The sequence below is a fragment of the Stegodyphus dumicola genome, chromosome 1 (genome assembly GCF_044657685.1).
Source record: "Stegodyphus dumicola isolate Sdum_Otavi_A_Nest chromosome 1, ASM4465768v1".
Lineage (NCBI taxonomy): Eukaryota > Metazoa > Arthropoda > Arachnida > Araneae > Eresidae > Stegodyphus > Stegodyphus dumicola.
In genome coordinates this window covers 4,234,962-4,259,067 of record NC_140768.1, presented here as the reverse complement: position 1 = coordinate 4,259,067, position 24,106 = coordinate 4,234,962, and the positions used below count along the sequence as shown (strand labels likewise).

General features: G+C 31.6%; 1 protein-coding gene across 1 annotated transcript in view; it reads left to right on the top strand.

The window, feature by feature from the left end:
• LOC118181483 (pre-mRNA-splicing factor ISY1 homolog) overlaps positions 1–24,106 on the top strand; it is an 81,301-nt gene that overhangs the window by 29,455 nt on the left and 27,740 nt on the right. Inside the window, exons 3-4 of the mRNA XM_035350636.2 lie at positions 15,937–16,103; positions 20,306–20,418. Of these exons, the coding sequence (XP_035206527.1) occupies positions 15,937–16,103; positions 20,306–20,418 (280 nt within the window). The remainder of the gene's footprint in view (positions 1–15,936; positions 16,104–20,305; positions 20,419–24,106) is intronic.

The following is a 24,106-nucleotide window of genomic DNA, read 5'->3' as shown; positions in this document are numbered from 1 at the left end:
CCGATTTTACTGCTGCATTGCACGGTACTAAAATTTTTAGTCATGTCGACCTGATTAAGGCATACCATCAAATACCAATTAACCCAGCCGACATCCACAAAACCGCCATATGCACACCATTCGGTTTATTCGAAAGTATCCGTATGCAATTCGGCTTATGCAATGCATCTGCGACTTTTCAACGTTTTATAGATGAAGTCACGCGGGATTTAGAAGGCGTTTACGCTTTTGTCGATGACTTGCTCATAGCCTCTAAAGATTCTGAGGAACATTGCAGGCATTTGAAAGCTTTATTTTCCAAACTTCAGGAATATGGACTTTGCATAAATGTTTCAAAATGCACCTTTGGTCAAACATCTATTGATTTCTTAGGTTTTCACCTTAGTGAAAACGGAATTGAACCTCTTCCTGACAAAGTCAAATGTATTTTAGATTTTCCTCAACCTACCACTCTCACTCAGCTTCGCCGATTTTTAGGCATGTTTAACTTTTACAGATGTTTCATACTTAAAGCAGCACATATTCTTTCTCCTTTAATAAAATTGTTAGAAGGCTATATTAATAAAAAGAAATCTCGTTCTCGTGTTCAGGATTCATCCCCACAATTAAATTGGAATGAGAATGCTGAACAAGCCTTTATTGCTGCCAAAAATGCCATTGCTCAGGCTACCCTTTTGAGACACCCTATTCCCGGAGCCCAGCTAAGCATCTGGGTAGATGCCTCAGACGTCGCAATCGGCGGCACACTTATGCAGTTGTCTCAACAAACATGGGAACCTATAGCATTTTTCTCTATGAAACTCAATAAAAGTCAACAGAAATGGTCCGCGTACGATAGGGAATTATTTTCTATTTATTCTGCAATTAAGAAATTCCGACACATGTTAGAGGGCAGAAATTTTATAATTTATACGGATCAAAAACCGTTAATATACGCTTTTAAACAGAACCCTCATAAATGTTCACCTCGACAATTGCGCCATTTAGATTTTATTTCTCAGTACTCTACTGATATTAGGCATGTGCAAGGTTCAAAAAACGTCGTTGCTGATGCTCTTTCAAGAATCGAAATTGATTCCATAACAAAATCTCCATTTTTGGATTTTAAAAAATTTTCGGAAGCTCAACGGCATGATCCGGAGGTACAAGACCTTCTCAAAAACAACACATCATCTTTGAAACTGGAATTTAAACCGTGCCAGTATTCTGATGGTAATATTCTTTGTGACATATCAACAGACATTCCTCGTCCATTTGTTCCGAATTCCTTTCGCAGACTCATCTTTAATCATCTGCATAATATGTCACATCCAGGAATTGCAGCTACTACGAAGCTTATTTGTTCTCGTTATGTATGGCCCGATATGAAACGTCATATCAAAAATTGGGTGAAATCCTGTGAATCTTGCCAAAAATCGAAAATTACTAGGCATACGAAAGCACCACTGGGCACATTCTCTCTTCCTGATGCACGTTTTTCAGAAATCCATATGGATATCGTCGGACCGTTACCTCCATCAGAAGGCAACGTGTACCTTTTGACTCTAATAGATAGATTCTCCAGATGGCCTGAAGCCATTCCCATCCCGGATATGAAAACGGAAACTATTTGCAGAGCCATCTTCAACTGTTGGATATCTCGTTTTGGCTGCCCATCGATCATAACAACAGACCAAGGTTCTCAAATGAGATCCGCACTTTTTGCAGAATTCACGCGCATTTTGGGTACGAACAGAATCACAACAACAGCCTATCATCCAATGTCAAACGGCATTGTTGAACGATTTCATCGACATTTAAAATCTTCTCTCAAGGCTCACGAGACCAATAACTGGACTGAAACACTACCAGTTGTTATGCTTGGTATTCGGACAGCCGTAAAGGAAGATCTACAGTCATCTTGTGCTGAACTGGTGTACGGCACAACTCTCAAGCTGCCTAGTGATATGATAACGTCATCTAAGATATCTCCGTATGACACACAATTTATCACGAATCTTCGGCATAGAATGCAACAGTTGAATCCAATAGCAACATCTGCACATTGCCAAGAAAAATGTTATGTAAGTGCTACCTTAAAGTCGTGTACGCATGTATACTTACGTGTCGATCGAGTAAAGCCACCTCTGTGCCAACCATATACAGGTCCGCATAAAGTTCTTTCTAGAACGGACAAAACTTTCACAATTGATATTAACGGTCTGAAATCTACTGTGTCTATAGACCGTGTGAAACCAGCCTATTTGCTTTCGGACTCTAATTTGCCTGAACTAAAAACAAATAAAGACTTAAAAACAGTTCAGCAGAATAAATCTGCAAACGAACTCTCTAAGACACAAACTGTCACCAGATCGGGAAGATATGTTCACTTCCCTAAGAAACTTGCTTCTTACATAACAATTTAAAACACTTTTTTAAAATTCATATCTTAACATATTTCTTGTTATTTCATGTTTATTATATGTGTCAATACCTTGTTATATATTGAATTGCATTTTGATCTTTTCTAATTTTATATTCTAATTTTGTAATCATGTAAAAAATACCCGACAGTACGGATCCTCTAAGATAATTTCATAACCTATGTCGTTCCTTTGAATAGTCATTAAAGGAACTGGGGGGAAACTCTGTGGTGATAGCGATAAGGAGCGCGCGTTGCGCCCTCCGATAAGTGTGGCAACCCTAGAGGAGAAATTTCTTACGAGTAGCGAGCAGAGCGAAACAGGCAGGCTGTCGGGGAGTATGCGCAATGTTCCTAAATAAAGTTTAATTTTTATTGTGCACTATGTCTTGTTAATATTTATATTAATGCAGTAAGAACATAATCTGTGATATGGAATTTGAGGATTGGTGGTAAAAACATAACAGAAAAATTCCATAATTCCCATTGCAAAGCTTTATGAATTGTGTAGGAAAATATATAATAAGAAGTACAGCAATAAGAACACGTTATCAAATATACATTTCAAGAGAGTAGTGAAACATCTTTTCAGTATCGAAGATATTAAAATGTTCAGTATTGGTGCTTTCAATAAATACTAATATACTAATCTATAGAACTCATTTGATGTTTTTGCAATTACAAGTATGATATAATTATAACCATTAAAAAACATATTAACTAGAATTATATTGTAATTCCAATTAAATTTATCAGTACTTGCTGTGTACTGCACCTTGAGGGAGACGCATTATTTTTATCTATGATATAAAATACTTTCCTTGGAAAACAAAAATTGTAGACACGATTATGTCTAGGAAAAAAACATTCGAGCAGCATTTGGCAAGTATTGTCAGTGGGCAAAAAATAAGATCTTAATTAAACTTCGAACATCCTTGGCGAATACACTTTCTTATACTGTCGTTCGACAAATTATAAGATCTTTCATTTATCTTTAAAATTTAATCTATCAGTTATCGACTTAAAAAAAATTTGTAAGTCGTAGTTAATTTATCGTTAAATCTACAACTAACGCAGCTATAACTGCAGTTCTAATCCAATGACTGTTCGAATTACTATATAACTGCAAAAACAATTAGATTTTTGGCTCAGCAATAATCGAGTAAATGAACGTCTTTTAAATAGTGCTAGTTCAAATTGGATTCGAATTCTGGCAAACAATCTACATATTTAGACATCTCTATGGATTTCCTTCTGTGTAACCTGAATACAAACCAATTTCCTCTAGAAAATTCCCCACGAATACATCATTCTTCTTAAAGAAAGTAAGAAAGCAACATATTTTAAATTATAAGCTAATATATACCAGATAGCAAAACTTCTGATGACCAGATAAACCCAGTCATAACACTCAGAGGGTTAAATGCTTTGTCTCATTCAATTAAATAAAGACCTATTCATGTGCGAAGTGAATATGAGAGTTTCATTTAGAAAAATCTCCTCAGAAGCATCTGGGAAGGGACGCTTTACTATAATCCAAGTAAATATAACATTCACAGATGCAAAATAAAATTATACTTTTATTTGTTTTTACCTGAAACTGTGGAAAATAGTTCGTGCAAGTACTTTCACTTCTAAGTAAAGAATGCATTTTAACTATTTTTTGGAAGTATGTGTTATGTTTAATAAAAGACTAATTCTCAATAATATAATTTTAATGACGAGTACTAGCCGTTTTAGACAATGGCCATTATTAAAGCCAGAAGCGGTGGTCACGTTACTATGGAGGTACCTGATAAGCGGGTCACTGTTGCGTCCTATAAAGGGACTGCTAATTTACCGGCCTTATCCGGGATTCGAACCTGAATCTTTTGGTATGGCAGTCAGGTTCACGAACCACTTTCCCGTCTGGGCAGCAATTCGTAATAAATAGAATTAGTAAAACGTTTTACTATACACAGCAATAAAGCAGACTTATTGCAGGTCAGAGTCATTTTTCTACCAGCTAAAGCAATCGATTGGGTACAATTGTAAGACTTAGTTTAGTCCTTGATGTTCCCTTTTCTGAAAAGGAAAGGATAAATGAAATTTTTATGATTTATTTCTTATGTAATGTAAAACAAGACCAACTTCCCATAAGAAATCCTTCGCGAAAACATCGCTTGGTACAGGCATACACTCTATGCTTGCTTTTCCTTAATCTTGTAATTTAAATTCACATGTATGTCAAAGAAGATCATAAACATACATATTTGCTTCTAACGTTATGTGCATTTAGGTCTGTATAAATTAGCCAATATTTTTTTTTTTTTTTTTTCCAATTTATGCCATTATCACAAACTACGATACATGTAAGATGATTCAGAAGACATGGCAGAAAATATTAATATTTTTCTTATAGGTGATTATCCTATTGCATTATTTAACAACTTATCATCCAAAATGCAGAAGCATTTCGGATATACAGTAAAACCTCGCTTAACGCGGAGGATACGTTCCATCAAAGTAGAGCGTAATGCGAAATAACGCTAAATGAGGCTATCTTAACATGTAAATAATGGGGTTAGGAGAAGATGGATAGAAAATTGGTTAGATATTAAATTTAATAATTTTTTTAATAAAAATAAAACCAAACATTTATTTCTTACAAAAATAAAAACAGTATAAACGAATATACTTATAAAAACAAATAAAATTCTCAGTCAGATCATTGTCTATTTTCTGTGTTTCCAATTTTCTGCCTTTTTGTCAAGAAGGCATTATGATAGATTGGCTTAATGGCATATTGCGTTTAATTTCGTCGTCAATCCATATAGACAGTCGTTTTTCCATTTCCTCTATAATGTTATTTCTAGAACGGGTAATTCTAGTTGCAGAGCTTGATGTAGTTGCAGTTGCCTATGACAGTATTTTTTCTTTATTGTTAAGAATTGTCCTTATTGTCCACACTGGTCCTGCACTGGGTATTATTGGATATCACTGTCGCACTCCTCTAGTATGCTTTGCCGGTACTTTAAACAGCCAGCGCTACATCTGCGAGGTGTTGGAGCTTGTTTTCCTTCCTTACCTTCAGGGCTTGCCCACAGCCATATTTCAACAGGATAATGCGTGACCACACGTGCCACGCATTATCCAAGGGTTCTTTGTCAATCACCAGATTTAATTCCTTCCCTGGCCGGCTCGCGCTCCAGATCTTTTGCTGATAGAAAACATGTGGTCCATGGTTGCTGAACGATTGACCTAGATTTCATCCCAAGCTGCCACACCAGATCAACTTTGGCAACATGTGGAAGCTGCTTGGTCTGCTGTACCCCAAGAACAGTCTCTTTGAATCAATGCCGAGGTGTGTGGCAGCGGTGATCTCCAACAATGGTGGCTACTCTGGCTACTGATTCTGGAAGGAACCACACTTCACAGAAGTCTATAAATTTAATCATTTGATACTTGGTCAACATGTTATCTACTAAATAAATTTTGTTGTGATATCTCTTGTCTTTTTTGGTGTTGCAATTTGGGTGGCCAACAGTGTAATTAAGTGGTTAAAATTATGAAAAAAAGCAATCTTAATTAAGTGTAGATGTTTTCAGGTACGTTCTTTTAAGAGCAGGAGGAAATAAAAATTCTGCTCTTTTTTTTTTTTTTTTTTTTTTCCTTCTTCTGAAAAAAAAAAGGGGGGGCTGGACCTGTGTCTGATCACTCTTCAAAATCAGTTGTTATTCAAAATGTGCCCCAAACTAAGTTTGCTTTTTTGCTTAATTTTAAATTGTTGCTTAAAATCAAAACCAAGCTTTTTGATGACTTAAGGGCAACATTTCTCAGTCAAATGATAATTTTTATAATCTATTTTGATCTTATTTGGCAACTCTGCTTCAGTTTAAAAAAATTTATACTATAATACTTCAATATTATTAACCGAATTGTGGATCACGATAAGTAATGTATTTTCCATGTTTCTGAGTATGAACAGGCAGGATCTTGCCAATTCGATAACAATATCCAAATGATAACATTAACTGCAACCACACTGAGCAAGCGGTGTGTACTGTGTATATGTTTTTGTGAGATTATTGAAGTATTCTTTATTTTTTTCATTCTTTGACCTTCACAAAATATCTAAATTTTCACCTAGTAATAATCCTCCTTTTTTATATAATTAATATTTTCACACACATTTTTAAAGCAAAATTATGTTTGAAATTCTTGAATGATTTTTACTTTTCCATTGTTACATCCTAAAATTTACTATCTATTGCATAAACACATAGTTAAAAAAATAGCTTTCTAAAAAAAGAGTAGTTAAATATTTTACTGCTTTTGAATGAGTTAGTAATGAAAAGCAGTTTTGGTACTTTTAAAGTGATTATAGCTTAATCCTTTGATGACATTTAAAGTTTGCATACTACAGACTGGGCAATTAAGTTTGGCAACTAAGTGTGGTGGCCATTTATGTTCAGAATGGCAGTTTGGTTTAGTTATCTGTGCTAAATTGGTCTGCAGTTCTTTTATATTCTTTTTCATAGCTGAACTTTTAACAGATGATTCTGTTTCTTTAAAAACGTTAAATTTGAATTAAAATAAATGTATGTACATCTGGTTGTTGTCACCTCTACGATAAAGCTTATTCAAATAGTGCCATGGGCAAAGATGACTGCCCTGGCAATGTGCAAAATGTTGCATTGATCTCTTGATCATGATTTTGATCATCTCTTGATCATGATCATGGTTTGATCTCTTAAACATGAACCCAATTTTCAACAATTCTGCAAGGATGGGCGGATAATTAGAAATGTCTGGTATTCTTTTGATGAGGATCTATTTATATCTTAATCGTAATCTGAGTTTCCAAAATTGAGATATCAGAGTTTAACTAGTCAATTACAGCTAGGTACATACAGTAAGACTCCCTATAATATCTATAATTTAAAAAAATAGCTTTCTGTTTTCTTCATGGGACTGGAAGTTAGGTTTCCTGTATCGAATCTCATAAGGAAAAAAAATTGAGAAAGAAAGAAAGAATCACATAAGAAAATTATCACAAAATGAATAAATATTAATTGATGAATCGTAAAAGTACACTAATTAACACTGTCACCTTTAAAAAGAAGTGAATAATTACTGTAATATAAAATCTTAAAGTTTAATTACAGTTATTAATTAATTAATTATTTTTATTTTCGTAGTTTTTTCAGTTTCAGCATACCATAATAATTTTACATGATAAATTTAGCATAAAACTCATGATTTAGATCTTTCCTTCCAGTTCCACATCTCCTTCTAAAATAGTCGTTTAAAATTATGAATTATCATTTTATCAGAAAAACAGAGAACCATTAAAAAGTAAATAACAAAAATATTGAAGAATGTTTCTTTTATGTTTGCTTAAAATCTGAGTTCAAAAATAATGAATAATTTTCTGTTGGTGGGATACAGATTGGAAGAAAATGTTATGCATGTTTTTTGTCCCAAAATTGATAAGACCACATCATTTTTGGCTCTAACAACTTATTAATGACATGCATTGCAGATTTGACAGCTTTTGTAGTAGAATTTGGTATCCTCCATAGTACTTTTCTTGTGGTGCATTTCATCAGCATCCTACAAGAAGAAGAATCAGTGTAAATGTTTCTCTTTTAATATCTATCATAATATCTTCATCAGCTGGATCTTTATATGCAATAATATCATCAGTGCATGTTCAAAAAAGCTCCATATCATATTTTGAAAATATTAAAATATCATTTTTTTAGCCACTGAGTGATAAGCAAATTCTTGTCTTCATCATCATTGAAAGCAATTTCAGATAGCTAATTCTGTAACAAGTTGCCAATATTTTTCTAACATATTAACATTGCCTCAAGAAGTGAAACATTATTATCTGCTTGATTATTATACTTCTCTAAAATGTGTAAAATGAGTTATTTTCTGTAATGACACTTCAAGCTCTGGATTGCTCCATAGGATTAGGATCAAAATTGTATTTGGTGGCAAGAAAGTTTTAATCATTCCCAAGTTTTCAGTATATGTATTTGTAAAAATATTATGAATCAAGACTAAAATCCTTCACATTTTGGCCAAAATTTCTTCAGCCCTTATTATTGCTATTCTTCAAATTGTACTAATCACTCATACTTTACAATTAGCTTTGTAAGTGTTTTGATTTTTGAAATTTTCTAAGCACCAAAAGCCTACAATGCCAAGAGCTTTATATATTGGGAAACACAAGAATTATAATTTGAACTCTTTAACAATTTCATGCCAGTGCATCTTTTAGATTCTGATGTTTAATTTGGCAACATCTTGAAGCAGCCCAGCTTTGAAAATATTGTTTTATTTCTGTTAAGAAAAGACATCATCCCAAATATTTTCTTTCAATTTCTTGACCTCTAATTTTGTAACACTGCTTAATTCTCCTACAGTTTTCCTGAAGAAATTCTATTCTGCCTTTTGAACCTATTCAAGCAGTCATTTGAGCACAAAAAAATCTTCTTGTATCTCTCCAACATATCTGGAAAAAGTTTTTGGTCTTTATTTGAAATGTTTGGCCAGATATTGACTTCTTTAAATGGTGAACTGTTTCAGCAATGTTCTTTCAACATTTTTATGAATGGCATTTCTGAACTTTTTCCGGGAATGCTATGAGTATCTATATTCCCTATAACGTCTTGGGTTCGAATCACACATTGGGCCAAAGAGGCCTTTCCATGTAACTAGAGAAGGTTATTTAAACTTTTGGTAATCTGCACTGCTCTAAACCTGTCCGAAGGGAAGGACCCAGGTTTACGTATATTATATCACTCCAGCGTGCAGAGACTGTTAGAATGTAGATCATACAGCTTGGACATTGATATGTTAGTTATATCAGTTAATTAGTTGATAAAAATCAATCAGTATATACAAAGAATGGCTGAAATATTTTTTTTTTTTTTTATGATTTTGCAAGTAATTTTGATTAAATAAATGACTGAAAATATTGAAGTATAAGAAAATTATTTGGGAGAACTTTTAGAATGAGGAAAAAATTATTCTTTGTTACTAATACAATTTTATATGTTCAGCATGGCTCTTGTATGTAAATTTTGGTACTTTGTGATTATCTTACTATCTGCATTTCTGATTATCTTGCTTTTGGTACTATCCGCAATCCCACTGAAAAGTTGTGAAAAAGTATTTCTGAGGCAAAACAATATGTCACCAAAATAGTTATAAAAATAATGGTTATTGATGCTGACTGCCATACTAAAGGTTTGGGTTCAAATTCTGTAGAAAACATGGATGTCTGTATACAGTATCTGTGCAGCAAAGGGGAACTCAAAATACATGACAAGCTGAAAGGTGTTTTATCTCAAAATTCCAGATTGGGGCTGAAGTTTAACATTTATCTAGGTACAGTAGTATTTCAATCACCTACAGAACTACAGAGGTGCTGGCCTAGCTTCTGTCTGTAACTGTATTCCCTGCAGATATCAATTTGGTTACATCCATTGCAGATATCAGTTTGGTTGTATCCATTCTGTATTTTTCGAATAATGATAACTTTATCTTCAATGCAGAATGTTTTACATTCTCAACTTGCCATACAGCTAAATTTTTGAATGCTGTAGAAAGTTTTCATGAATACGAAGTGAAAATATTAAGTATATATGAAATTTTGCCCTTTTGGAAAAGATGAAAATGGAAGATAATTTCGTCATTAGTCTGTCCTGTTCAGTGTCAGATTATCCTAAATTTTTCAAAAAGTCTAAACAATTAAAACTTTCCTATTCAGAAGACAACATGAAATTCATTGGAATACACTTTAAATGTTGAAACAAAACAAACTTATAAGAATAAAAAAAATTCTATTATTTAAAAGATGAATCACCTTATAGCCCAAATAGCCATATGAATTTAATTTACTATTACTTCTTTCCCTGAATAGTGAAAATTAGAAAATTCCAAAGAAGCCTTTCCATGTAACTAGAGGAGGTTATTTAAACTTTTGGTAATCTGCACTGCTCTGAACCTGTCCGAAGGGAAGGACCCAGGTTCACGTATATTATATCACCCCAGCGTGCAGACACTGTTAGAATGTAGATCATACAGCTTGGACATTGATATGTTAGTTATATCAGTTAATTAGTTGATAAAAATCAATCAGTATATACAGAGAATGGCTGAAATATTTTTTTAATTAATTTTAAATTTAAGTAATTTTGATTTAAATGACTGAAAATATTGAAGTATAAGAAAATTATTTGGGAGAACTTTTAGAATGAGGAAAAAATTATTCTTTGTTACTAATACAATTTTATATGTTCAGCATGGCTCTTGTATGTAAATTTTGGTACTTTGTGATTATCTTACTATCTGCATTTCTGATTATCTTGCTTTTGGTACTATCCGCAATCCCACTGAAAAGTTGTGAAAAAGTATTTCTGGGGCAAAACAATATGTCACCAAAATAGTTATGTGGCAATCTACGATTTCGCCAAAAAGTATTTATGTAGCAACCCAGGAATGCACATAGCATATGTCCTTTTTTGATTAGTGTTCAATGTGGAAGTTACTTGGCAAAATTTTGGCTCTGTAGAGCCAAGTTTTTGTAATTCTCTGATGTGATTTTAAAGCAAAAACAGATTGCTGTGTTCTGGGGAGAGCAATAATGTAAAAAAAGAAAGATTTCTTGGTAAAGGTAGATGTTTTATTACTGATGTTTCTTTCTTTTTTTATTGATTGACTGCTCTTCTGTGGAATTTTTACTGCACCAACATTTTGAAAATGGCTATTGATTTTCACTCTTGAGCTTGGTAAAAAATTAATCATTGGGTTCGTGTATGCCTTCCAAAAGATACCAATGAGTTTCTGACTTTTCAGTGGAGGTGTGGATGATCAGAAAATACGTAAATTTTAGACAGACTATATTTTAAAATTTTTTGAAGGAAAATATTCTCATTTTGCTATACAGAAAGAATATACAAATTCTGAAATCACGACATTTAGGGATACAGTGAACAGTATCATTTATAAAAATGGGGGGAAATTGGGATAATCATGACTTTCTACAGCACATAAATGCCAATTGTTTATTTACAAAATGTAAGTTTTTCAAAGACCATTTCAAAAATTCAATGTATGGTTTTAAAAAATGACCTGCCCTCCTAAAATGTCAGTTAGTGCCCTGTTATACTAAGAATCACTTGTCTATCTTCTAAGTGACTACTGTATGTGTAGGAACTGCACAGAAGAATTGAAAGTATCCTTTATTCAGCTTTCTAAAATTAACAATGTGGCAAAGAATTTAACACGTAGTAGAAATTACTCTACAGGGCTCAGATAATCCCGTTTCTGAAGCCCGCATTGAAATAAAGTGGCAGCAAAGTAATAGCTGTTATGCTACGTAAACCTGCAATAACTGCAGAAATAGAAGCTCATGCTACAGAGGTGACGGTGATTGCCCAAACTCTCACTTTCCCGTCTAGAACTCAGTATTTAAATTTTTTCTCCTCAAGGTAGAATTCGCTTTACTTCACGTCCGCTACCAAATTTAAATATTCTGGCATTGACAATCAGGGGAAAAAGGGCTTATAGGAAAGAATGTAAAATTAAATTGGTTATTTAAAATAAATATAAATCCTTACGAATATATTAGTAAAACTACTACAGTAGAAGTCAATAAATTTTCAAAATATGCAATGCTGTGGTAACTGTGGGTATCCACAAAATCTCTGAACAATTTTGACAGTGTATTGTTTGGGATTTTGACAGTGTATTATTTGGGCAGTGTTTGACTCGTTGAAATGGTGAAGAATGTCTTTAACATAGCCCTGCAGAAAGGAGTTCAAAAGGGTTATGTCAGATGAAAGTTGTGGCCTTGACGTGAGTCCATCCTTCCGAATCTATCATTTGGGAAATGTTCTGTCAAGAAAACTATGAATGCACAATTCTGTGTGTGGTGGCATGTAATTCTGCTGAAAAATGACCTCTGTTTTAGGATTCTCATACCATTGACAAATGTAATAAATCAGCGTTTTTAGGGAAACTTCGGCTATAATTATCTGTTTGTGGAAGAAAAATGGTCCTAAAATCTTTTCATGCAGCATCCCACACCCAACATTCACTTCCGGACTGCTCTGTTTCAACTTCCTCATAATATAAGGATTTTCAAATCCCCAAACCGTGTGTATACAGTCAAAAGTCGATAATTCGGACACCCATAATCCGAAATGATCTATAATCCAGACCTCAAAACTACAAACTTTCTGCGCATGCGTCGCGTTCACGCATGCGCACAGGCGTTTAAGAATGCGCGTAAGACCTTTACGGCTGCGAATATGTTTGTGCGCATGCGCGTTTAATGTGTAACGGAGGTATAAGCTAAGCTAAAATTATATAATTCAGTTAATGTTGCAGATTGCGTTGTTCCTTAATCTTCGAATTGGATCCGGCTTATTATTTTTTGCAGACTGTTAGAGCAATTTCATAAAAGTAAGCTTGAACTTTCGATTATGTCAAATAGAATTTTCGATATATATTTGCTAATATGTAAAGGATATAGAAAGCGAAAGTATGTTTTGAAATCCAAAATCTGTTTATCAATTTCACGCTGTGGATTGGAAGTTGATCTGTCAGCACTATCCTTATCTTCAGCGCAGATGTTTTTATTTTATTTGGCTTATAATTCCTTACCAAATGTAGTATTTCATCTCGATATGCTTCGTCTTTGATATGATTTAAAACAAGTTCCTCGTCATTATAATTCGCTTCCGATAGCGAAGAAAAGTGACAGAGGTTATTGAAAACGAAAACATTTCGATTGACAAATTAGTCGGTATTCTCAACACAGCAATTATAGGACTTGAACAGCGGAACTTTGTAACTGAACAAGAAATTATGTCTGTTTAATAGAATTAAAGAGAAAGTATTATCACATGAAACGAAGCAACTTACATTGAAAGAAATGTTTAATAAAGTAAACAAATAAATATTAAGCTTTTTCTTTTTGTAAATTTTGATACCCTTTAGATCATAATTGTTCTTTATTTCATAAATTACGGTTTCATATTTTTAATTTTGTAATTTCTGCATGCCATCTTACCAGATTTAAACTGATGATCTATAATCCGGAAAAATCGATAATCCGGAATCGCCGAAGTCCCGACGAGTCCGGATTAACGACTTTTGACTGTATTAAAGCAAAACAAATTGCTAAGAGAAAAATTTGATACGCATGTAATAACTGAAAATTTGCAGCACTATCCCTTACAGGGATTCTTTGTTTATAACAAGAACTTTACCACTTTCATGTGTTTCTTCTGCAGGAATACAATGTTTTGCCACAAAATTATTGAAGGGAAATTTGTGTAGTGTGCGTTCTTAGTGATTGTTATAAATTTTTGCCTAAACGTAAAGAACAAAACTCTGCTTGCAAGTAATTTTATTAAATTTAGTGAATTTTAGATAAATACCAAGTTAAAATGAAAAATATGTATGTGATAAATAATTTTTTTACATTTATAAAACAGCATCCTTTTCATTCTGTAAAAAATTGTTAAATTGTGCCAAGGTTATTGCACTAATACGTAAGTACCAAATAATAAGTGAAGATCTAAACTTTATTAAAAATCTTTTATTCATTGTCTTCTTCTAAGATATGTTGTAAGGTTTTACATGAATTAATCAGTTATCCTATTATTTTACCTTTAACTTCTTTTTTGTTGACTTGTCAACTCCAGAATGCAAATTAATTAATGTATATAAGTACAGAGTTCTTAAGTTCAAGAGAGAGCCTTTGCAACCATCGATGACCAGTCTCTCTGTTGTTTTCCTTGTGGCTGAATTTTTAAAATTGGTTTTGTTAGCCATAATTAAAATTGAGGGTTAACCAAAAACTTAGGCATGTGTTACTTTGGAATTACCAAGTTTAGCTTTAATTGAGCTTTGATTCTAAATTTCCTGCAAGCTGCAAAATTTGATATTTTGTTATTGAATGAGTTTCTGTAACTGTTAGGTTGACAAGTAAATAAAAGGTTTTATTTTAAAACCTCAACTGAGTTTGTTTTACGTTATTTTAGAAATAAGATAGGTCAGTAAGTCATCTGTCCATGTGTATGGTTTTAGGAGTTAAAGTATAGTGCAGAATCATAGAACATTTTACAAAAAACAATTATTGCATAAAAAACAGAAATTTGTTGCAATTATAGATGAAGTGTAGCTGTGAAGTAACAAGAAAGTAAACAATTAACTATTAAAAAAGAGCAGAGAATGTCTTAGAAATTTAGTTTGAAGAGTCTAAAAGGTTGCATAAAAGCTTTAGGATCTTGGCTGGTTTTTCATATAAAAAAAATTACGTGATACCTGTACAATGGTTTCATGCCCTTATATAAAAATCAAATTTTGCTTCTTTATCCATGCAATGTCAGAAATTTGAATCCAAAATGGTAAAGCTGGGAATCATATGTCAACATCAAATGTGCAAATATCAAGATCAATTTGGAAAAGAGAATAGCATGTAAAGTATATAAAAACTGATGAATTACAGAAAGAGGGAAGGAATAGGAAAGTTACAAGATCACAAGAATAGGAAAGAATATCATGGGACAATTAAGAATTTTTCTTTTGGCATGGAAATCAACGTATGTACTAGTAGTTAAAATTAAGGAGTATTATGTGAAGTACCGAAAAAATAATGTTTGTATTATTATTAATTATTTTACTGCATTAAAATCATTAAAAAAAGTTCAGACATCCTCTGTGCATGTTAATTTTTATTACAATATGCATGTATGTATCTACTGAAATTCCAAAAAACTACTGTGATTTCAATACCTTAATGAATTATGTTGTGTGTAGAAGGAGTAGCAGATGCTTAGTGTAAAAGGAAGCTTCTATTACATTGAGGAAATTCTGCCAAACTAGAAAAGACTTCCTGAATATATTTATTTTACCTCACTGAAGTTTTTTCTTTTAACTTTCGTGGCGATTTTAAAGTTGTTTACTAATTATCCTATTACTTTTAATAAGCTTTTACATGGTTTAAGACTTTAATGATCTTCGCATAGGATTTCCGCATTTAAGATTTCTAATCCTCTGGTTATTGAAATCTTAACAGAATTCTGCTGTATATGCCAAATTTCCATATAATCAGCAACATTAAATTTTAAGAACAATCAAAATTAATATCCATAAAAAATTTTAAATAATTTTTTAACTTCATTATTTTTCCATTCATTATTATTCTTTGAAATATTTTATCTAATGCTGAAAATTTGAAAAGCATACTATGTTATTAAAATTAATTTTACTTAATTTCATTAGCTTCTTAAACTTTCTATACATTTTCTTTTAAATCAAAGTGTAAATTAAGATTAGATAATTATACTTCAATAAAAGGGTTTTTTTTTTTTTTTTTTTTTTTTTTGTCCTCTTATGTTTATTTTATATATTTGACTAAAACATGCTTTCATTACTCAAAAGCTTGAAATTATGCTAGAAATTAAAAAAAAAAGAAAAGAATTTGATTATCTTTCACAAATTTTAACTTTATTTTATCCATACAGGACTACTCTGGCTCGTTTTCGAGCTGCTCAGTTAGCTGAACAAGGTAAAGGACAACAGGAACGTCGACCATTCTTAGCTTGTGACTGTGATGACTTGAAGGCTGCAGAGAAATGGAGAAAACAGATTATTGGAGAAATATCAAAAAAGGTTGCTCAAATTCAGAATGGTATTGAAATTTTCTTTATCGTATTTAAATTAAACAGTATGTTAAGAATATTTGATAGAAGAAAGTAATGATTTTTCTTTCTTACTGTACATGTAAAATTTTAAGAATATTTGATTGAAGAAAGTAATGATTTTTCTCTCTTACTGTACATGAAGTCTTACTATATTCAGTGTAAATTTTTAGGTCTAAAAAGGAACTGACATATTTATGATTTTGTTTTATCTATACACGTGTATACATGTAATATTGTTACATACTCACACTTATGTAATACAAAGTCTGAAATCTGGACATCAAATATCTGGAATTATCTAAAATCTGACACAACTTTTGGGAGGGGGGATAAGGTGGAATTTTTTAAAAAAAGAATTTCTTAGCCCAAAAGATTCGCTCATTCAGGCTATTAGTCTCAAATGCAATTTTTGCACTGTTTTCCACTTTTCATTCAGGTCTGTTGCCAGTCGGCAAAATGCAAGGTAAATATTATGCATTTTGCCTTTGTAATATATCTTAGATTACATTCTGACAAATTTAATTCGGCTGTTACTGACGAGCAGTTTAAGCTAGTTAAAAGCAAAGGGGACCACATGCAGTTCTTAAGAATAGTATTTTTTAACTTTTCAATCTGAATTAAATAAAAATGCATTTACTTCATGATATATCAAATTCAAAATATTAAATATTTTTGTAGAACTATGCTATCACTTTATTTAATCACTTTTCAAATATATTTTTTCACTTTAATGTATTGTTTCACTTTTCATTTGAGTCTACTACCATTCAGAAGAACATAAAATATTATTATTTCGTGTTTAATCTGTCTGTTATTAATGAACCAGTTGAATTAATTAAAATCAGTAGATGCAGTTTTTTAGAATATTATTTTTTTTCTACTTTTTAAAATGATTGATTTAAGCAAAAATGAATTTCAATCATAACATATCTAATTAAAAACCTTAAGTATATACATTAGATTTGTAAAGTTCCCATGTTAGCCTAAATGCAATATAATATCTATAAAATGTTTTACTATTCCACTTGGGCCATGTCTACTGATAAACCATATTAAACTTTAAAAAAGTAACCTCTTAATTAAATCAACTCATTTTTTGAGTGAATTTTAAAATCTTGAGCCCCATCAGAATTTTTTTACATATTGTTTTTTATTTTTGATATGCTTTATGCATATGCATTTGATATTTTCTCATAATAAAACATAGACAGTCCTGATTCCTAATTTTATCAAAAAATAAATAAATTCGTCAAAAAATAAAATATTGAAGAAACAGTCATTTGTTAGCATAAACGTATGTGATCAATCATTTGGCTCTGTAGCCCCCTTTTTATTGGGAATACATATCAAACTAAAACAATTCTACATTTTATTTTATTACTTGGTGAATAATTTATCTCCCTTTCACTGACCTGTCAAATCATTATTTACTTTTTTTTTTTTTTTTTGTTTTTGTTTTCATCATCCCATGACTGTCAACACACAACAACATGATGACTCATGCAGCGATGCATATATATATATTTTTTTAGTATTAACAACTGAATACCAAAGAGCATGGTAGTTTGCACTTAATTTGGCATTAGGCTTGCCTATGATTACAGACTTCAGCTAATTGTGCTGTGAAGTGTTGAGTGTGATAATGAGAAATCTCACAGAAATTCCTTTTCATATGCAAAAAATAAATTGTATAAATAATATTCATAGGCCAAAAGATTACATTTAGTGCTGTTTGAATTAAGAATAACCAATTTGTTATTAAGATAAGCGCAGGACAAGCACTAAAGTTGATGTCGCCATATTGAGAGGTAGAATTTAGGAGAGCCAAATTGCCAAAAATTTTTTATAATTTAGAGAAGTACTGAATTACAAAATTAAGGGATGGCAAAATCTTTAGAAATTTGTGAGGTGCTTGGCAGCAGAATTTAGGACAAACAGAGACTGCACCAGATGGAAAAATGGGTAGTGCTGGCCTTGGGTATGCAGAAACTATATGTTGGATATTAAATCGGGTCTCAGATAAGCCTTAAGCACATGTGGGAAATAGGCCTAAATATAATAAATAACTAAATTAACATAATTCAGGTTTAACTTGATCAGTATGCAGTAGAAGCAAGATATAATTTAGCAGAATGATATGTCCTTAGTTGCAAATCTCATGATACATCATTAGTAGTGTATAGTGGATGCTAGTTAAGCTTTATAATGATAGCCACGAATTTAAAGGTTTTCAGATGGCATTAAAAAAAGTTAAATTTTCCATTTAATGGAATTTGTGAAGAATTGTGGAGTAGTAGTAATAAATCAAGATGATATAATAGAAGATTTTCTTTTTGATGGCAATGTCCCAATTATTAATCAACTAACGAATGATGAAATCTAGTATGATTCTAAATCTAGAAGATATTGCTATTGTAATGAAGAAAGGGACAGAGAGGTTGCTGAGGAAAAAAAATTAACTGACAGTTTATTGGAAATTCTCGACATGGCAATTACAGGACTTGAACAATAGAACTTCGTAACTGAATAAGTAATTACATCTGTCTAAGGAATTAAAGTGAAAATATTCACTTAAAAATGAAGCACATGAAACAATTTGCATTGAAGAAATGTTTAATGAGCAAAACAAATAAATATTAAGCTTTTATTTAATTTTTAAAATTTTGATTTTGGTTCATAAAAGCTTTATTGTTTCATAATAAAGCATTTATGCATCAAAATCAAATCAAATTTCACATTTTTGATTTTATAACTTCTACATGTGATCTTATTTGATTTAAACTGATGATCTCATATATGGATAAATCTCAAATCCAGAATCGTGGAAGTTCCGACGAGTCCAGATCTCGGACTTTGTACTGTGTATACACCGTGTCTGCAAAAGTCATTACCTGGCTTTTATTTTTGTAAACATTGGTGATAGACATGTTTTAAAAATATTTTAAATGATGCTAAGATTCATGTTTGAGAATTTTTAAATTTAAAGAAATTAATGATGTAAAAATTACAAAGCGACAATATTATTAAAAATTTCAAGAGTGAAATATTTCTGCAGCTCATAAAATTAATTCCATTAAAAAGCTATCCAGTTTGCATACATTTCTTGCATTCAAAATTAGGCTGTTGTAAACAGGTTTTTAAGGTCGAGTGGTTAGCTCCATTGCCAAAGGCCTGTTTACCATTGAACACTGCTAAACTTATTTTTAAATCCTAGTAAACGGGCTGGCCGCATGGAAGTATCCATGGCTTTTCCCATATTATGTAATGTATACATTTGCCGATTCCCATTAAAAAGGTCTTCTCCCCCCCCCCCGCTAGGCAGAGAGGTGTGCGATTTGCATAATAAACTTAATAAAGTCATTAAAAAACAAAGACTTCACCATGATTAATTGTCATATTTTTCTTTCATTGCCAGTCTCAACATCTGTGCAATTTTTATTGTTCTCTGCTGAATTTTTACCATGAATGATTTTTTTTTATTATTATTATTATTACTCAAATCCTAAAAATGTGGTTCACTGTTTTCTTTATTTATCCATTTCAAAACATCATCCTTTTATCTTTTTAAACATTTCTACAAATTATCTGTCAGTAGTATTTTTAAAATTTTTAACTCATGTAAACCAGATTTTTTTTAAAACCTTAATGCACAATAGAATGGCTATGAAATGAATGTTATTTATAAGTCCCAAAGATCATCTACTGATAAAGTATGCAAAGTTACTGATTTTTCACTTAACCCTTTCTCCTACATTTTTTCTGTTATTTCTTTAAATTGATTGCAAGCTGAAACAAAGACTTTTTTTTTTTTTTTTTTTTTTAACAAAGATAGTTGATGAAGTTTCTACTATATATATGTGTGTGTGTGTGGAATATTTTGTATCTAGTATAATGAACAATTTTAGAACTGGATTTTGATTTATGGAGACCACACAAAAAGTTAAATTTTGTATGCACAATTCCTATTTTGTATGTGCACTATTCCAGTATTGAATTTTTATGAAATTCTGTACCATAAATGCATTTAATTTTTATATATTGCTTAAAAGTGCAATAATCTGCAAACTTATTTTGTAATAACAAATGTACTTTAAAAATATTTATTGTGTGGTGTCCCCCTTCTCTATTTCCATTTATATATGTTGATATAGAGAAAAGCAGTATCATATGCTACATATAATTTTTTTAGCTGGTTTGGGAGAATTTCGAATTCGTGAGATCAATGATGAAATTAACAAACTTCTGCGTGAGAAAGGTCATTGGGAAACTAGAATTGTAGAACTTGGTGGTCCTGATTATTCTGTAAGTATTTTTCCAGTTTTTTTTTTTTTTTTTTTTTTTTTAAATATTTTAAGTTTTTGAAGTTTACGATACTGCTTAATCATTTATTGTAGTATAAATATCAAAATATATTTTTTGTTCATCTGGATGTACATAAATTTTATGTACATCATGCTTGGTTTATTTTCATGCTTGGTTTATTTGAGATTATTGTAATGAAAATTTGTCCATAAATTTAAGCTATTAAGCAAGTGTTGCTGCAAGGGACTCTGGATCAGTATTTCTGTGATAGAGTCCATCCTGATATAAAAATCAGAATACAGAATCTATATTAATATAAAATTGTCTTGTCTTCCATGCAACAAATTCTCTGTAATTTTTGGTGCTTTCATTCCAATCGCTATGTTCATATTTATTTTAGAAAATTCAACTTCTTAAGGATTGCTTAGTTTTCATAAATAAGTACTTTTAATAAAAGCACTTAATTATCATTATTATTATTAAAGAAATTAAATGCTTCCAAGTGAAATATGCCTCATTTTTTTTTTTTTTTTAAATACTTGGAAAAAAAGGGGAACCAGTAGAGATAATTTTATGAAATTATCAACATATAGAAATTTCGCAATTAACTGTTGGCTTTAAATGTGCTCACTTATAAAATTTGTATTTGTTCGGAAATTTTTGCACTGACATATTGAAAAATGTTACTTAACAGCAAGCAGTATTTCATGCCATGCATGTCCTAGTGAAAGTATGACTACCTTATTTCTGTCAAAAAATTCATTGTTTACTTTATAAAATATTGATTTATTTCTAAGTCATTGCTGAATACACTAATATTATAACCACCACTGAAGGGCATGTATAACATAATTTCATAATCCTCACAAGCAGATTTGATTGTGAAAATGAATGTAGGGAGTTTTGTTCATAGATGACAATGCTGAAAAAAAAACATCAACAACATATATTTAAATAAAAAAAAGTACAGCACAAACATATAAAATAGTTCCCCCCCTTTTTTTTCGTATTAAAAAAAAGTTTCAGCTTCTTGCTCTCTTACATCTGTTGCTACTCCCGAACAGAGCAATATACCTCTCATGGAGTTTGATCATGATGCAACATTCTCCCCACCTTTAGTTTGGGGGATATAAATTCAAAAACAGTAACATAATGATAATGTATACATACAATTTGAGATAACAAAAATGTACAAATAACAATAGAAATATTTCAAAATATTAGAATGTAAATTAAAATCAATATTTAGTGTTCAAATATAGAAATTTCAAAAGTTTGTTTAGAAATTCTTTCTTCTCTTTCTCCAGAAGTTCAACTTTCTCCATTAACATGGCTTCACTCGAAGAATATTCTCCAATTTTGCCTTCTAGATTTTTGCTTTCTGCCACAACTGCATCTTCTAGTTCTCTGACTTTGTTGTCAAAAGAGTTTAAAATTTCTGTGCTCAAATTTTCAAAATCTGCTAGCTTTGAAGCTAAATTACCTTCATCTTCATTCAGATAAGATATTACATTGTTATCAGATTTGACAGCAATTTTCATCAGAAAGTCTTTCTTCTTCTTTTCCAGAATTTCAATCTTTCTCTTTGTGTATGCCTTCTTTCAAAAAACAGTCACAAATTTTGGCTTCTAGATTAACATTCTCGGCTTTAGTTACAGCAGCTTCATCTTTCAGTTGTGCTTTGGCTTCTAATAATCCATGTGATTTTGAGAGAATTTCCAGTTCCTTTTTCTTTCACTAGATTATTGCTGCCCTCTAGTTGTAAATGAAGGGTTTTCATTTCTTCAGTCAAAGAATTGTTTTTGTCTTGCAGAACTTTACATGATTTTCTGAAAGGAGAGCTTGCTTTTTTGTTTCACAAGAGAGCTTTGCTTTTTGAATTTCTTCTAATTTTTTCTCTTTTTGTTTTAGGGAAAATTCATAAGCATTTATTTTCATATCAAAGCTCTTTTTGTCAGCTTCTGGGTGCACCTTAACTTGTTCTGCTTTGCTTAACTGAAGAGTTGTGAGATCTAATTTTTTGCTGGCTTGAGAAAATATTTTGCTGATATTTAGTTCTAATTTCTTTCAGTTTTTGATCTAAGTCAGCAATTACATGAGCTTGATGTTTTATTTCTGCTTTTAAGGCATTTTCTTTTTCTTTCATTTTTTGCTCAAGCCTATTTCTAGAAGCTTCTGAATTATGTCTCTGACACTCCAGCTCGTGACATAATTGTTTGTTTGATTTTTTTTCTTCTTCTGTACTGCTGAAAGTTGAAGAATCACTATGGTGCCTAAATCCTCGATACTCTTTCATAGGGGTTGAACCAAAACTATTCCAAGCAGACTTCGGAAGTGAATCTACAAATGACCCTCTTGCTTTGGCAGGAGTATTAGGAATTGATTCCAGAAGTGTCTGATCTTGTGTATTTAACTTCTTCCTGAGTTCTTAAATTATGTTTTCTTGTTCTGATGCTTTTCTTTTAAAGAATCTAATTTAAAAGACTGGTAATCTTGAGTGCAGCTATGATATTTTTAATATTCTCTTTTACATCTGATATATCCAACAAAGAATTTTCTCTATTCTGAGACTTCTGTAGAGTTTTGATTTGCTGCTCTAATTCCAAAATAACACAACCCTTCTTCCCAACATTTTGCTCTTGCTTCAGTTTTTTCACTTCTTGTTGCGCTGATTTTTTCAAGCACTGTAATTCTTCAATATCCTTTTCTAATTGCTGAAGTGTAGAGTTCTCTTTCTTAGCTTGATATAACATGGTTACAATTTTCATACTTGCATCTTTTTTGTCGGTATAGTTGGGTGTTTTACCCATCAAATTCCAAGCTAACTTGGTTTCTAATGCTACTAAGCCTGTATTTAATTCTTCTTTGTCGTTCAGTAACTAATTTACCGGCAACGTCTGCACACAAAAGTATCTCAATGGGACCTGCGTTTTCTTGAATATTGGTTAAGGATATCTTTTTAGTTTTCAATTCATGTATCACAAAACCATTTTTTACACTAGAAATGTCATTTGTAATGACATCATGATCCAAAGTATCTAATGTACAAATATAGTTCTCATTAAGACTACTCAAGTATATTTTATGACACTTGTGTTTATATATATTCTTGATTTTGTTCTGCTAATGAGGAATGACAAAATTCTTCCTTCTGCAAATTAAAACCCAATTCTTCAGCAGTAGATTTCAAAATATTCAATTTTTGCGATCAGGTTTCGATGATAGCCCTAGCTTTAATTATCTCTTGATGCCATGTACATTTATGACAAGAGTTTGTAATACAACTTCATTCGTCGCACGAGAATGCAAAGAATCAACTGTTTTTTCATTAATATTTTTGTCATTTACATCTTGTTTGGATGAATCAGACTTACAACATTCAATATTTGAGCACACGAACTTTAAATGTCTTTTAGATCACAATTGGCACTTTATTTGGGATCAACATGTAGAAGCTATATGTCCCTTAGATAAACATATTCTACACAATCCTTTCCTTTTTATTATTGCGATCTTTTCTTCTAATAGGATGAAAAATGCCCTCTTACAAGAGTGAGTTGCATAATTCTTTTAACAAAACACACATACATCGTTTGAATAATTCATTAGCAGATGGAAGCGAGTGTCGGCTCTCTGCCAAGTTCTTGCTTTCACGCTCATAGGGAAATGTGTCCGATCTACTTAATTT